The 16,463-nt window shown below is 38.6% G+C and overlaps 1 protein-coding gene across 1 annotated transcript in view; it reads left to right on the top strand.

The window, feature by feature from the left end:
• KIF15 (kinesin family member 15) overlaps nucleotides 1-16,463 on the top strand; it is a 59,903-nt gene that overhangs the window by 13,124 nt on the left and 30,316 nt on the right. Inside the window, 10 exon segments of the mRNA XM_032459030.1 lie at nucleotides 1,523-1,560; nucleotides 2,797-2,894; nucleotides 4,381-4,560; nucleotides 9,916-10,125; nucleotides 11,798-11,923; nucleotides 12,086-12,208; nucleotides 14,216-14,339; nucleotides 14,818-14,888; nucleotides 15,118-15,327; nucleotides 16,213-16,390. Coding sequence (XP_032314921.1) covers nucleotides 1,523-1,560; nucleotides 2,797-2,894; nucleotides 4,381-4,560; nucleotides 9,916-10,125; nucleotides 11,798-11,923; nucleotides 12,086-12,208; nucleotides 14,216-14,339; nucleotides 14,818-14,888; nucleotides 15,118-15,327; nucleotides 16,213-16,390 — 1,358 coding nt within the window.

Raw genomic sequence — 16,463 nt, 5'->3', positions numbered from 1 at the left:
TTCCTTGGAAATTTGCCTTTGCCTTTCACATTTACTTTTCAGTTGTGTTCAGCAGAACTAAACATTCTTTCTTGAGCAATGAAGCAGATAACTATTTTCTCTTATGTCTTCTCAAGAAAAATTTTTTTTCATAGACTATTTTGAGTGGTGAAGTTAAAAAATGAATTTGAAATAAGAGCCACAGTTACTAGAGATTATATTACTTCAGAAATGTTTTCTTTGAAGATCCTGCAGGCATACTAGTTGTAATATTTAATTTGAAAATTGCTTTTGGTAGTTGAGGGTAGACATAAGAAACATATGGAGAGAAATGAACATTTGGTTCGTTGGTTGGGTGAGCATACTTTCTGGTTTACCTCAGGCAGTTCCAATTCTAGAGTTATTATTAATAGCATCCCCTTCACTTCCATTAGGGCACTCAACAATACCCATTTCTCATTCTGAGTCAACCAAAGAACTTTTTTTCCTAATTCCAAAAGAAAGGGGTAAACAACTAGATTATACTGTTTTCTAGCTCTTGGGCCATTGAACCAAAAAGTAAACTCAAAATTTTGTATTTGTGCTATGAATCCAAGCAAAACGCATTTGACACTCTGACATCTATCCTCAGCATAAACTTAAAAAATTTTTTTAAATTAATTTTTCATTTACTTTTTTTGGGGGGAGGGGTAATTGGCTTTATTTATTTATTTTAATGGAGGTTCTGGGGATTGAACCCAGGACCTCAAGTAAGCTTAAGCATACACTCTACCACAGAGCCATACCCCACTCCCCCATTTTTTTTTTTTTTTTTTTTAGTTTTTTGTTACTCCTGTTTCTCCAGATGACTGAGGAGCTATGACACTGCACAAAACAATCAAGCCTATAGCCTACAGATGTTTTTAATTGCTTTTGTGGGGTTAGTTGGGTTTATTTGTTTAATGGAGGTCCTGGGAATTGAACCCAGGACCTTGTGCATTTTAAGTGGCACACTCTGCCACTGAGCTATACACCCTTCCCTTTTAATTGCTTTATTTTTAAGTGATACTCTTAGTATCTTAAAGGCAGAAATTAGAAGGGAAACTGCTGTATTACTTAGAATAGCAAAATTGGAAACAAAAGTCCAGTTGGTTCTGGTTAAATTATATGTTCATGAAATACTATGTAACTATTAAAAATGATGAAGTAGATCTCTATTTACCAACTTCGAAAAATATCTGAGATAAAATTAAGGGGAAAAAAAAGGTTGCAGAGCAGTATGAAAAGTATCATTCTAATTTTGTAAATAAAAATTAAATGAAAACTCTGATGGTTGTATTTGTGTAATCCAAAGCTTTTACCAGACAGTTAAGAGTGGTTAGCTCTTAGTGGTAGAATAGAAGAGAAAGAAAATGGATCATTCATTTTTTTACCTAATGTAATTTTTAAAAAGAAAGAAAATAAGTTCTTTGTGGGGAAATTTATACACTAGTAGACCATATTAAAATAGGGTAGTTTTCTACACTTCATGTGTGAAAATAACATAAAACACTGTTTTTTACAGTGGACAGACTGGCTCAGGGAAAACGTTTACGATGATGGGTAAGTAAATTAAAGATGAACATTTTCTGGCTTAATCTACTCTTTCTATGTTGACAGAACCTAGTACATTTTTGGAAATGAAGGTTGTTTTTTTTTAAGAATTGCATGACCTCATGTATAATTAAAAAGATTACTCAGGCAGCTGAATGGAATAGACGCTGTAGGAGGGGCTAGAGCAGAATCAGGATTAGGAGCTAAGGCAGGTGCCTAGGTAAGAGATGATGGTGAAGACTATGTTGACTCTTTGTATGGTTTTTAGCAGGAAAATGTTATAAAATTATTTGCACATATTCCAATATTATCTGTCCTCTGTGTTCATTTACTTGCATTTTTCTACCCTGTTGCATAGATTTTTAAGGTACAGTTTACAAGGATTGTTTAAAATATTTTAGGTGTAGCAAACCAAGATGACGACAATACTTTAAAATTTGTTTTCTGTAACTTTCTTGCATACACCAGCATTTTATTAGTTCCTTTTGTCTCTAAGGCATATTTAACCAATGTTTATAGTAACTTCTAGATCTTTCCTAGCTGCATTTTTTTCCTCTGGTAAATATAGCCGTAGCTTGAATTAGTATCCAGAAAATGCTGCTCTTTACATATTCACTCACATCTCCCCCTTTCCCCAGTGTTAACAGAACAGAGATAGGGTTACTGTGCAGTTTTCTGTCTGTATAGAAACCCTGTGACAGATTCCTACAGTATCTTTCTTACCAGCTTGGCTTTTACTGCCCAATTAAGGAAGTACCAGATAATGATAATTTTTAGTGATACTGTATGAGATGAGTGATTCTGTATTATCTCCATTTTATAGTTGAAAACTGAGAGATTAAGTAATTAATTAGCCTGTGGTCACAGAGGCAGTGTATAAGGTCAGGAGACTGAATGTCATGCACAACAAGTCAAGTATAACGATTTAGTATTTCTGCTTCTCTTGGTACCTGGCAGAAGGAAAAATTTAAAGGTTGATACCTAGATGGTATCAAACAATAACTACTTTTTAAAATTGGTTAGTGGGTATTGCGGCCCTTTCCTTCAGTTCCACTGATAGACAGGTTCTACTCTGCCATCTCTCACAGACCAGTATTTAACTTGTTTGGGGGCCCAAGAGAAGCTGACCATACAATGTGTCATTTTTGTATAAATTGCCTTTCAGTGTTGCCATTTCAAAAGATTCCTGTTACAAAATAAAAATGAACAGCTATATGTGTATATATATATATTTTTTTTCTTTAGGACCATCTGAATCTGATAATTTTTCTCATAACCTGAGAGGAGTAATCCCACGAAGTTTTGAATATTTGTTTTCCTTAATTGATCGTGAAAAAGAGAAGGTAAAACTTACTGTAAAAATAAAGTGATTCTATGAAATAACCTAGTTTTGAGTAGTTAGCTACTAATAACTAGCTCATGATACATGGAGGCACACGGTGGTGCTCTATAGATGGAGAGGCTAGTGTGGTATTAAAATACTTTTTCATTCTTAAGATAAAATTAAGGATTCTGCGTTTTTTTATTTTCTAAAAGTTTTTGGTGTATAAAAACATGCATCATCCACGAACTCACATTTAAAGAAAGAAGAATGGGTGGTATAGCTCAGAGGCAGAATGTGTGCTTAGCATACATGAGGTCTTGGGTTCAATCCCCAGTACCTCCATTAAAATATAAATAGGTAGGTAGGTAGGTAGATAGACAGATAGATAGATAGATAGATAGACCTTCCCCTCCGAAAAATACAAAACAAGAAGAACGTAGTGCTTCTTAGGCTCTCAGATTTTATAGGAGACAAAGTGTAAAAGAAAATCATAACTGAAGAAGACAGATTCATTAGGCCCCATCACCTGCCTGCATCTAGGCTCACAGTTGACTGCAGCTGTCCCTAGATCCTCGTGACTCCAGTAGTGACAGGCCCATCCTTGCCTCCTTTATAGCACTGCTTACCACCTGACCTTGCATCATACGTGGTATGGCTCCATCTTGCTGGCAATGTGGGCTTCCTCCTTCCACTGGCTCCCAGATTGGGCCATTCTCCAATTGTGCTTCTTTAGCCTGCTGAATTCCAGGATTAAGAGCCTTTAGTATTACATGCTGTATTTCGTCCGTGCCAAGGAGACTGATATATAACATTGGTTTACCATTTATTCCTTTGCAGAAACTCTCCCTAACCGTTGCAGTTAGACACACAATGCATGCCAGTGAAATAATTTAATAATGATGAAATAATTTAGTGCCATGCATCTCTGTGATTAAAAGTCCTATAGAGAAGCTTTTAAAATAACATTATTCTGAGTTGTTTGAGGACTATAACACTTGCTTCAAATACAACTTTATGAGGAAGTCCAACATATAAGGCAGATAAAAATGAAATTGCTATTTTTACCACAAAAAAAAATACATAACTATGTATGGTGATGGATGTTAACTAGACTTATTGTAGTAATCACTTTGCAATATACACAAATATTGAATCATGTTGTACACCTGAAACTAATATAATACTGTATGTCAGTTACACCTCAGTTAAATAAAAAATGGACTTGCCCATTTGGACTGCTCAAGTCCTACATGCTTGTCTTGTTTCTGAGGCACCAGTGGAAACCTCACAGCTTCTGGGACCACCGTTAGATGCTGCTTTAAAATGAAATGATGTGTTAAAACCAGTTATCTGGATTTTTAAACTGACTTTTAGGTGTCGTATTGTGTAAAGGATAGTATTGTAGGAAGTTGATATGTTGTGATGTGAGTGAGAGATGAATATTCATGACAGGTTGGGATGAACTCATGAAAAGAGTATAGCTAAACCAGGCTTCTCTTTTATAGGCCGGAGCCGGGAAGAGTTTCCTTTGTAAGTGTTCCTTTATTGAAATCTACAACGAGCAGATCTATGACCTACTGGATTCTGCATCAGCTGGACTGTACTTACGGGAGCACATCAAGAAGGGAGTCTTTGTTGTTGGTGCGGTGGAGCAGGTGTTGACCTCGGCTGCCGAAGCCTATCAGGTACCCGGCCTTGAGAGATCACATCTGTAGGCAACATAGCATGCCGCAAGAGCACCTTGATCTCAGAAAAAGAAAGAATTGAGCTACTGAAAATATTTGGTAAAGCCATAACACAGAATGTTCATGACAAGAAGGGGAAAAACATGGCAATGTTTGATAGATCTCCCCTTAGTTAAAATACAAGTTTGACCCCTTGATTTTGTGTTATTTTGGTTTTGTTCATTCCATTCATACATTCTTAAGGACTACCCTTGAGGTCACTGGGGGCAGTTTGTTCGTGTCCGTATTTCTTATGGGAGCTGCCCTTTTGAGGAGCTCCAGGGATCTCTGCCCTTCAAACCATCTGGCTCTTCTATTTATTTTCTATCCTTATTTACTTGTTAGGTGTCAAAAGGCAACCTCTTTTGAGCATTCAGTTCAGAACAAACCTCTTGACAGAAATTTACAAAGTATTCTATTCACATTTTTATGGACTCTAACCTGGCCAGTTGATTTTAAACAATTTTTTTATATGTCATATTTGATACATACAAAATATTGCCACATGCATATAGCTTGCTAAGCATAATGTTAAAATGAACTTGCAGGACCCCATTAGAAAATTTAGATTCAAATATCACCAATACTATCCCATCTCCCTGTGTGCTCTTTCTGTCTCATATCTGTGGCTCCTCCCTAAACATAAGCACAAAGCTGAATGTCATTATCATTTTCTTCCACTTTTAAATCATATGTGTATTTATTTCTTATAATGTGGATTTTGCCCGTTTTTGAGTTTTAAGAAGAGGTATGTAGTTAGCCTTTGATAACTTTTTAAAAACTTAACACAGTTTGTGAAATTTATGTGTCGCATTTAATGTATTTTCACTGCTGTGTAATCCATTTTATGAATCTTTATAAATAAATATACATGTATCATAGTACATTATTTTATTCTTCTGGTTTCAGCAAGTCTCCTGATTCAAGCTTTTTAAACTGACTCGTAGTAAGAGACAGATTTTTCCATGTGACCCAGTGTATGTATATATGCATATTGAAAAAAGAATGTTGAGATTTTGATTGGAATTGCATTGCAGTTATAGACCAGTTTGGACGGATTGACATCTTTGCCATATTGAGTTCATACATATACATGGTATGTCTCTTCATTTAATTGGGTCTTCAATGTCTTGCAGTATAATAATTTTCACTATAAAGTTCTCACCTTTTGGTTACCTTATTCCAGTATATCTTATATTTTTTATTGCTTGAGTTGAGGATAACCTCTTTTTTAAATTACATTTTATTTGTTATGTATAGAAATGTAGGGTTCTTAAATAGAATACTTTTATAATCAGCCACCTTGCTAACTATCTTACAAAATCATGAGTGTTATTAAATTTTGTCAGATGCTTTTTCTGCCTCTATTGAGATGATCATATGGTTTTTCTCATTTAACTAGATTTGTTAATATTTTGTTTAGGATTTTTCATCAGTGTTAAAGATTGAGATCAACTTGTAATTTTCCTTTTTCCTATTTTCCTTGTCTTGCTTTATTATCACCTTTATCTGTTTTATGGAAATATGGATGATTAGAATGACCTGTCCTTGAAAAGTATTGTAGAACTCATACCCCAAATCATCTAGGCCTTGTATTTAGTGAGATTTTTAACTACAAATAATAATTCTTTAATAGAACTATATAGGCATTTTGTCTCCTCTTGGGTCAGAAGTCTTGTAGGTTATATATTCCAAGGAAAATTTAAGTTTCCTCGAGTTCTCAAATACATTGGCATAACGTTGACCTAGTATTCGCATTTTTTAAATTTTTGCTGTAACTACAGTTTTGTTCTTTTTGAACAGTTGTTTATACGGCCTTGCTCTTTGTTTTGTTTTTACTTTCTTTGGGTTTATCCTGCTGTTCTTTTTCCAACTTGTTAAGCAGATTGCTTAGCTCATTTTGGCCTTTCTTTTGTGATAACAGTATTTAATGCTATAAATTTACCTAATATTACTTAAGCTTTATACAAGTTTTATTAAAACTTGTCATATAGGTCTAAGTATTTTTCCATTTTAAGTTCTTTTTGACCCATGAATTACTTAGAAATTTGATTTTAAATTCCCAAATTTATGGGAATTTTAAATTTGTATCATGTTGGTTGTTAATTACATTAGGATCAGAGAATATGGTCTTGTGTGATGCCTAGACTTTGAAATTTATTGAGAAATGATTTATGGATTCATACAATGGCCAAGTTTTGTAAATGTGTGCTTGAGAAGAATGTGCATCCTTGGGTACAGGGTTTTATATTTTTACTAATTTTTTGTCTATAAAATCTATCAATACGTGAGACATATGTATTAATCTCCAACTAAGGTATTGGTTTTGCTGGTTTTCTCTTGGTTTTTGTCTGTATATCTAAATATATATGTAAACATATAGAGATAGACTGTTTTGCTGGAGGCATATACAAGTAGTAGAATTCGTTTATTTTTCTCTGGTTTGATTTGTCTTTTTCAAACTTTAAATTTTATTCTTTCACCCCCGCCCCCGTTAGTGGAGGTACCAGGGCTTGAACCCAGGACTTTGTGCATGCTAAGCAGCCACTCTACTACTGAGTTGTTACCCTCCCCTATCTTCATTTGATTTGGATCTGTACTTTTGTATTGACCCTATATCCCTATATTTTTCTGTTAACACATTTTGCCTTAAAAATGAACGATTTTTCTGTAGTATACAATACTGTTTTACCCACAGTGGAACTTTGAAAATTCGTGTCAATCCTCTTGCACCCTGCCATAGCTTCATCAACTAAGTTTCCATAATATTCTAAATCGTTTGTTGTCATTTCAACAATCTTCTGGCATCTTCACCAGTAGATTCTATTTCAAGAAACCACTCTCTTTGCTTGTTCATAGGAAGTAACTCCTCATCCACTCAAGTTTGATCATGAGGTTGCAGCAATTCAGTCACATCCTCAGGCTCCACTTCTAATTCTACTTCTCTTGCTGTTTTCACCACATCTGCAGTTATTTCCTCCACCGAAGTCCTGAGCCCCTCAAAGGCATCCATGAGGGTTGGAATCAGCTTCTTCCAGCTCCTGCTAATGTTGATATTTTGACCTTCCCACAAGTCATGAATGTTCTTAATGACATCTGGAATGGTGCATGCTTTCCAAGAGGTTTTCAGTTGACTTTGCCCAGATGCATCAGTGGAATCACTATCTATAGCAGCTATAGCCTTATGAAATGTATTTCTTCAATAATAAGACCTGAAAGTCGAAATGACTCCTTGATCCACGTGCTGCAGAATGGAGGCTGTGTTACAAGCACGAAAACAACATTAATCTCATCCGTCTCTGTCAGAGCTCTTAGGTGCCCAGGTATATTGTCAATGAACTATTTTGAAAGGAATCTTTTTTCTGAGCAATAGGTCTCAACAGTGGGCTTCAAATAGCAGTAAACCATGTTGTAAATAGACTTGCTGTCACCCAGGCTTTGTTGTTCCATTTACAGAGCACAAGCAGAGTAGATCGAGCATCATTCGTCAGGGCCCCAGGATTTTCAGAATGGTAAATGACACTGGCTTCACTTTGAAGTCACCAGCTGCATTAGCCCTGAACAAGAGAGTCAGCCTGTCTTTTGAAGCTTTGAAGCCAGGCGTTGACTTCTCTCTAGCTGTGAAAGTCCTAGGTGGCATCTTCTTCCAATAGAAGGCTGCTTGGTCTACATTGAAAGTCTGTTGTCTAGTGTAGCCACCTTCACAAATGGCCTTAGCTACACCTTCTGGATATCTTGTTGTAGCTTCCTAATCAGCACTTGCTGTTTCACCTTGTACTTTCTGTTATGGAGACGGCTTCTTTCCTTCAACCTCATGAACTACTCTGTTAAGCTTCAGACTTTTCTTCTGCAGCATCGTCACCTCTCTCAGCCCATAAAGTTGAAGAGAGTTAGGGCCTGGCTCTGGGTTAGGCTTTGACTGAAGGGAATGTTGTCTCTGGTTTGATCTTCTATCCAGACCGCTCAAACTTTCTCCACATCAGCAGTAAGGGTATCTTACTTCCTTGTGGCTTGTGTGTTCATTGGAGTAGCACTTTTAATTTCCTTCAACAGCTTTTCCTTTGCGTGCACAACTTGGCTAACGGGTGCAAGAGGCCTGCTTTCAGCCTGTCCCAGCTTTTGAAATACCTTCCTCACTAAGCCTAATCATCTCTAGCTTTTGATTTAAAGCAAGAAGACATGTGGCTCTTCCTTTCACTTGAACACTTGCTTAACACTTAAAATGTTTGCTTTTTAAGATAATAGTATTTCGCAATTTGTCCCACGTTTCAGGATCTGTCCTCTCTCTTTGCAGCTGTGTGAATGTATCATTCATCTAATATTTAATATACAATATTTAGTGTTATGAAGAGGAAGCATAAAGTACTAACCAAAAAGAAAAAGATATAAATAATTTCATTTTTATGCTGTGGCTGGTTAGTAGAGAAGGTTATAACAGCTTCATTTATTGAGTATATGTGCTAAGCCCTATGCTAATAACCCTTTCATATGCATTATTTTATTTAATTTTTTATCTACTTTTTGCTGTAAGCTGCTAATTTCCCCATTTTATCCAGTGCATATTATGACCTTGCCACCCAAAAAGGTAGTTCTCAGGCCATCATTATCACCTGGGAGCCTGTTACAAATGCAAGCTCTCAGGCTCTATTTCACATCTACTGAATCAGAATCTGAATTTTAACCAGATTCTTAGCTGATTAGCCTCCATATTGCAATCTGAGATGTTCTGCCCTGTGGGGTAGGTGTCCATATTCCCATTTTACAAATATAGGACTTAACCTTGAAAAGGTCACTGGGCCCCAAACCACAGAACTGGTAAATAATTGGAGCCAAGGGTAGACCTCATGTTCATCGGATTCCAGAGCCTGCAGTCTGAACCTTCGTGTTTCCTGCCTGCCACAGGGAAGGGGGCCAGGGTGGACAGGGGGCACACACATACTTTGTAGACAGAACAGCTGATGAAACTTTTGGCATGAAGGTAATTTTGAGATTTATCTTGTCTAACTTTCTCATTGTCTGGGTAAAGAAAAGGGTTCAGAGAGATTTTGCGACTTGCATTAAGTTAACACAAATAGAGAAATGGCAAAACCTGTTCTAGACCCTGTGCCTTGTGATTTCCTGCTTGTTCTCTTTCATGACATGGAGAGGAAACAGAAAAGGAAAGGGGAAGGAAAACAACTTGAGTATGTTCCTCAAGAGCCCAGTATTCTCTCACCACTCCTGACAGGTTTCCTACTGATGTTTGTGGCTGTTGTGACCACTTGAAAGCTGTGATAATGTATTTCCACATTTCATGTTTGTTTTCCTCTTGCCTAGGTGTTGTCTGGAGGATGGAGGAACAGACGTGTGGCGTCAACATCAATGAATAGAGAATCCTCTAGGTCTCACGCAGTCTTTACAATTACAATAGAATCGATGGAAAAAAGCCATGAAACTGTGAATATACGGACCTCCCTTCTCAACCTGGTGGATTTAGCAGGATCTGAAAGGCAGAAAGACACCCATGCAGAAGGGATGAGATTGAAGGTCAGAATGGAATTATGGTCTTCAGTTTAACTTGACTGTGAATAATTACTAGAAGTCAATACCAAGCTAAGTATTTTGGGGGCTACAAAGGAAAGGATTTGCTTTTATCCAGAAGGTATAAAAATTTCTGTTGAGGGGGTTAGAGACAGTAAACTTACATGGGATAGGACATGTCTGTCAGTAGCAAAAGTATCTGAATTCATGCCAGAAGGGATGATAGTACAGGTGGTAGCAGGGGTGACATGGGGAAGAAGGGTGTGACGTGGACTGCCTGGGGGAGCGTGGAAAAGTAGGTCTTGAGTTGAGTTAAGGGTTAAGGACGTCATCCTAGACTAAGGTACTAGCAGTGGGAGTGGAGATTCTCTGTAACATGTGTTGCCAGTATGTATTGTGATACATACTGTCGACAAATAACGGGTGGATTCTACAGGTTAGGGCACATGGGGCTATGGGAGAAGAGTCGAAAATGGTGGGTTTGCATTAAAAGCAAGGATTTAAGCCTCCTGAGTTCTGAGGCAGTTTCAGGCTGTCGCAGGTTCATGTTTCTATGGAGACATGAAGCAAAGAAAAATAGCATATGTTTGTAATAGGATATATGCTGAGCCCGTTCTAAATGCTTTCTTTCTATGTGTTAATTCATTTAATTTTCCCAACAACTCTGGGAAGTGATACTATTATCCTTTCTATTTTAAAGAAACTGGAGTAAATTGTGCAGGGCTCATGGCTAAAAATCAAGCTAAGATGCAAACAGTAGTCCAGCTCCACAGACAGTGCTCTCAACTGTGGCCTAAACCACCTTTCTGAATGGTAACAGATAGTGGCAACTTGCTTTATCATTTCTACTCCTTCTCTCTTTTCTCTATACTCCTACCACTGCAGACCCAGTTATCAAAATGTGCTACTGACAATAAAAAATCCAGTGTAACGTGTTTAATTGAATCATTTTCCCTTTCTCTCCAAACCACTCTTTGAAAGGGATTTTATTATATGTAACAGAATTAGACTGAATATTCTTTTGTAATACGTTCATCGGTGGCTTTATGGGACATGGGGGTGGGTCATTAGTTACCATACCTTTATAATGCAGCAAACATTTTAACATTAAAGGCTTGGAAAGTCTGCCTATTAATGTTCTACTCCAACTGTTTTTCTTCTGTTCTCTAGTTTTTATCCCTACCTATATGTCAACTTAAAACTATTACAATCATAAACAACAAGTTTCTACTATATAGCAAAGGGAACTATATTCAGTAGCTTGTATTAACCTATAATGAAAAAGAATATGATAGAGACTATATATATATACACACACACATATAACTGAGTCACTATGCTGCACACCAGAAACTAACACATTGTAAATCAACTATACTTCAGTTTAAAAAAAATTTAAAAACTATTACAATCATGAGATAACACTGATTTTTTTTCCTTCACATAATTTTTATGTTCAAATTTGAATAGTACTAAAATTGCAGTGTGCGCCTCAAATAGGAAAAGGTTAGGGAATGGTTGAGGACATCTTTTTGCTGAAAAGTTACTTATCCTTAACTAGTGTTGTCCCTGACCTGCCTTTCTGTTCAAAATTGTCACTGTTAGGTATATTTTAATTCAAAATACTAAAAGGAAACCAGCACACCTAAACTTGTCTTCTTTTTCCCTAATGCCCCAGGAAGCAGGTAATATAAACCGATCCCTGAGCTGCCTGGGCCAGGTGATCACGGCGCTCGTGGACGTGGGTAATGGGAAACAGAGACACGTCTGCTACCGAGACTCCAAGCTGACCTTCCTACTCCGGGTAAAGCAGATCATTGGGTTCCCGGGTCCCATTTTGGTTATGCCCACAATGGTTGATAGTCGGATAATCTCAGCCTTGGTGCTAAGAGTATATATTTTGTTTGCTTAAAAAAATCTTGTGGTGTCTCCCCTGAAAATGTGTACTATTCATATCATTAAACAGGATTCCCTCGGAGGTAATGCCAAAACAGCCATAATTGCAAATGTTCACCCTGGATCTAGGTGCTTTGGGGAAACCCTCTCAACGCTTAATTTTGCTCAAAGAGCCAAGCTGATTAAAAATAAGGTAAAGTGCTGAGTATACTTAAGTAAATAAGAAAAATGTTTAAGCTTGCAGTATCTCACTTTCGTGATTGCCCTGATAATAACATGAGCTTTTATTTGTTTCTCTGTTGTGAAAGCCTAACTCTAAGCAAGGTTTCTGTTTCACCTTTCCCAGCCTTCTGTATCGCTTGTGTAGTTTGAGACCTAGATTAGGTCTTATGGTCATTATTGTTTGGCTATTTTTTTCTTAAGGGAAGGCAAGGTTTTTCTCTTGTAATTGAGTTGGAGACAAATATATTTACCTAAACCATGCAGGCAGAGCTGTGTGTGTGCGCTGAGGGGTGGGGAGGGATCCACTGTGAAAAGTTTGATAATACTGACAGACTTTGTCTCAAGTTGTCTATAACTCTAAGGACTCCTCATTTTTCTTTATATACAAGAGGCTTCCTTGACGTTTGTGCACACCAGTGGTCAGAAAACTTCCTGTAAAGGGCCAGATGGTAAATGATTTTGACTTCTTGGACCCTGTGGCCTCTTTCCCAACTACTTAACTCTGCCTTTGTATTGAGAAAGCAGCTTTAGATGACATGTAAACATACGGGCATGGCTTTGTTTCAGTGCAACTTTATTTTCAAAAACAGGCAGCAGACTGTATTTGGCCCTTGAACAAGCAGCACTTTGCCAACCCCTGGTGCAGACTGTCAAGACCTATGAGTCCCCCACTTGTTTTGAAGAGATTGGAGGCCTCTTTGGTTCTAGACAAAAGAATCAAAGTGCCATAAATTGGCAGATTAATTTCTTCCCTCCTTCAAAGAAGAAAGTGGTCGTTCTTATCCCCCAAAATAGTCTCCCTCATCATCTCATCATGGTAAAAGTGAACGGGTCCATGTTGCCTCTTCCCTTGGGTGAGTCAGAAGAGTATTGGTCTGGTTATTCATTCTTTTTATTGAATTATGATTCCCTGGTGGGGTATTTGTAATATGAGGAGGAAAAATCATTAGAGCTTCCTGACTCCATCCCTTGGGACTTACTAGAAGTTTTTGGAGAGTGGAGACCTGCAGGGATAATTAGAATTATGGTGTCACCAATGTGACAATGATGTCAGAATGTACAGGAGCGCCTTGTAATGAGGCTGGCCATTAAAATCAGAAGCAACTAGAAATGGCTTCTTAGCACATGAAACAGCAAAGCCAGTAGCCTTATACTAGTCACTATCAATGGTAAGTCCTGTGCTGCAGCCTACCAGGAGGAAGTGGCCAGGAAATCCGGGGCTTGTTTAAGGAAGGATAGTTTTTCCCAGTGGGCAGACCTGGCTTAAGACAGGAGCATGGGGACCTTGGGGCCGTCAGAGGTTTCCCCTCACTCTGGAGTGTTGGGTATTAGATTCTGTTGCTACTCAGCTCTTGGCTCTTGTTATCACCCTGTGGGTTTTGTGGTACTTTTTGAACCTCTCAGAAGTCATCTCAAATGAGACATTTCTTTAAAATAGCATTTTAATGTGCTAATAACACAAATGGAGCTGTCAAACCAAGTCCCCCTTCCAGGAGGACTGTTAGGAAATACAGGGTTGGATTCCTCTGAAAATGGTGGTTTCTTCCCATCTGGTGGAGCTCAGGCCAGCCCTGCAGTTCCACTAAAGTGAACTAAGACAGAAGGGAGGTGACACTCGTGGAGGTGTTTGCTGTTATTCACAGGGGTGGGGCTGTTAGTCGCAGGAGGAAGGCAGTATTAGATGAACATACCCAGGTCCCAGGGGTGGCCTGGCTCAGCGGGCCCAGGGCTGGTCAACAGAGCAGAGACCTGAAGGGGGGCGTCAGGGAGGAGCGGGGAGGGAAAGAGTCTGGCTGAGGGAAAGGAAGCTTCCTCCCCTCTCCAGCACACTGATTCTGGTGGCCTTTGGACTGCTTGTGAGATGCAGGTGCAGTTTTGTTTTGTCTTCGTCACTCCAAATCATACAAGCAAATATAAACACAAGACTATACAACCCCTGAAGCCTTCTTTTAATGCTTTTTAAAAAATTCTTGAACAGGCAGTGGTAAATGAAGACACGCAAGGAAACGTGAGCCAGCTCCAGGCTGAAGTGAAGAGGCTCAAAGAGCAGCTGGCCCAGCTTACTGCAGGGCAGGTACTACCAGAAAGCCTCCTGACCAGAGGTGAGATGAGCACGGTGTCCTTTAACCCAAGGAAACCCCAGTGCCAGCTGTCAGTATGAGAGCCCTCCCATGACAGCACAGCACAGTGAGGCTGCCCAAGTTGTCCCTGTTTATTTAACCATAGTTACTGGGTTCTGTGAGACATGGTGGGCGGGGAGTAGAAATAAGTTTGAATAATTCATCCCTAATAAGTGCTAAAAAAATAATAAATTTCATTTAGATCCACTTCCAAGTTAATGTCATAGTCATATGTGATCTTTGTTTACTAAATAGCATGAGAGAGACTTTTCTTCAGAGAATAGCTAATTTGTAGATGGGGTCAATTTGAAATCCATGATCTGGTGTTGACAATCTGATTCTTTTAGACTAATTGAGAACAGTCGATCAAGGGCTATTTTAGCTCATCTCTTGTCCTTAAAATTTGAGAGATAAAACATTTTTCCCCCGTTCCCTTTCTTTCTTACTGCACCAATTACAGATGAGACTAACTACATGAAGTATTTCCAAGAAGCAATGTTATTCTTTAAGAAATCTGAGCAGGAAAAGAAGGTAGGAAACTGGATTAGTATAAAAGGGATCCAAGATATTTTAGACTTTCACAATGGGGCGCTTTTCTGAGTGAAATAAATGGCACAAATAAATTAAAAAAAAAAAGTCTGTGAAAAACCTAATTTTGCCTTTGAGATTAAGTGAGAAGTTAGTGTTCGTTGCCTGGTTTGTGAAAATTTAGGAAAACCCAATTATTTTTCATGTTTAACCAAATTCTGAATTTCTTCAGTCCCTGGTGGAAAAAGTTACCCAATTGGAAGACCTCACCCTCAAAAAAGAAAAATTTATTCAGTCTAATAAAATGATTGTGAAATTCCGAGAGGATCAAATAATGCGCCTGGAGAAGCTCCACAAGGAATCCCGAGGAAGTTTTCTGCCTGAGGAGCAGGACCGTTTGCTGTCAGAACTGAGGGATGAGATTCAAACTCTGCGAGAACAAGTGAGTACAGGACATTAGCAGTATTTCTGAAAATAAAAGAAGTTCAAGGCAAATATAAATCCCTCACCAGACTGGTCAGCAAATTCTTGTCACTTAATAGAATGGAAAGTGTTTGAAATGAAATTAGCCGACAGTGTGACTGCATAATTCCCACGCCCCCAGCCCCCATTTTTCCAGAACCATAAAACCTGAAGGCAAAGGAGAGGAAGTTGCAATGCTGCTGCCGTAGCCCTAGCCCCTGCCGCCCAAGCTCAGGGCATGCCAGTGGGCAGTGGTGGTTACTGGTGTCGGTAGTCTCTCTCCAGGGAGCCCGTCAAAGTTTTGTTGTTTTTCCTTTTCCCTGGGAGGATGGATAGTTAACAGAGGCCCACCATTAAAAAAACAGAGATAATCTCTTCTCAGAGTGTGTATCTTTCCAGAGGTTTTCATGCATTTTCAAACTACAACAGATAGATATTTTTACTTTTATTCCTTTTGTACACAAAAGACAGCTTACCATACACTTTTCTGTACCTTGCCCTTTTCACTTAATGTACTTTGGAGGGCATTCACCCTGGGTCAGTGGACAGTTTCCTTATTCTTTTCAGCGTGTTAATTTAAGCAGTCTCCTTTGCATGAAGAGTCTGCCACAATGAACTTATCACCGTTAGGTACCCGGGTGAAAGTTTCAAGGGTATATGGGAAAGTTTCAACTTTCGAAACCCAAGCATAGAGTACAGGGTTGTAGGATCTGCACATCTTCATTCTGATCATAAATGCCAAGGTGCTGTCCACGTGGTTGCAGCAGGCTTCCTCCAGCAGCGTGTGCAGCGTTCAGTGTTTTCTACTGGCTTTTCAGAAAGACTTGTCCACTGAGGACGTGTCTGTAACTGTTTCATGTCACAGGTAGAGCACCACCCCAGAGTTGCAAAATACGCTATGGAAAATCATTCCCTCAGGGAGGAGAATAGAAGACTGAGATTGTTAGAGCCTGTGAAAAGAGCCCAGGAAGCGGATGCCCAGACCATTGCAATACTGGAAAAAGCTTTCTTCGAATTATCTGGCACAGAGGAAAATGACAAAAGTAAGATGTGATTGTTGTATGCATACCTCAGAGGGGCAGGGGGGCTGTTTTAAAGGTCGTTGATACTGCCTTG

Source organism: Camelus ferus, chromosome 17, assembly GCF_009834535.1.
Source record: "Camelus ferus isolate YT-003-E chromosome 17, BCGSAC_Cfer_1.0, whole genome shotgun sequence".
Taxonomy (NCBI): domain Eukaryota; kingdom Metazoa; phylum Chordata; class Mammalia; order Artiodactyla; family Camelidae; genus Camelus; species Camelus ferus.
The sequence above is the reverse complement of the archived record's forward strand: the minus strand, read 5'-3'. Positions and strand labels throughout refer to the sequence as shown.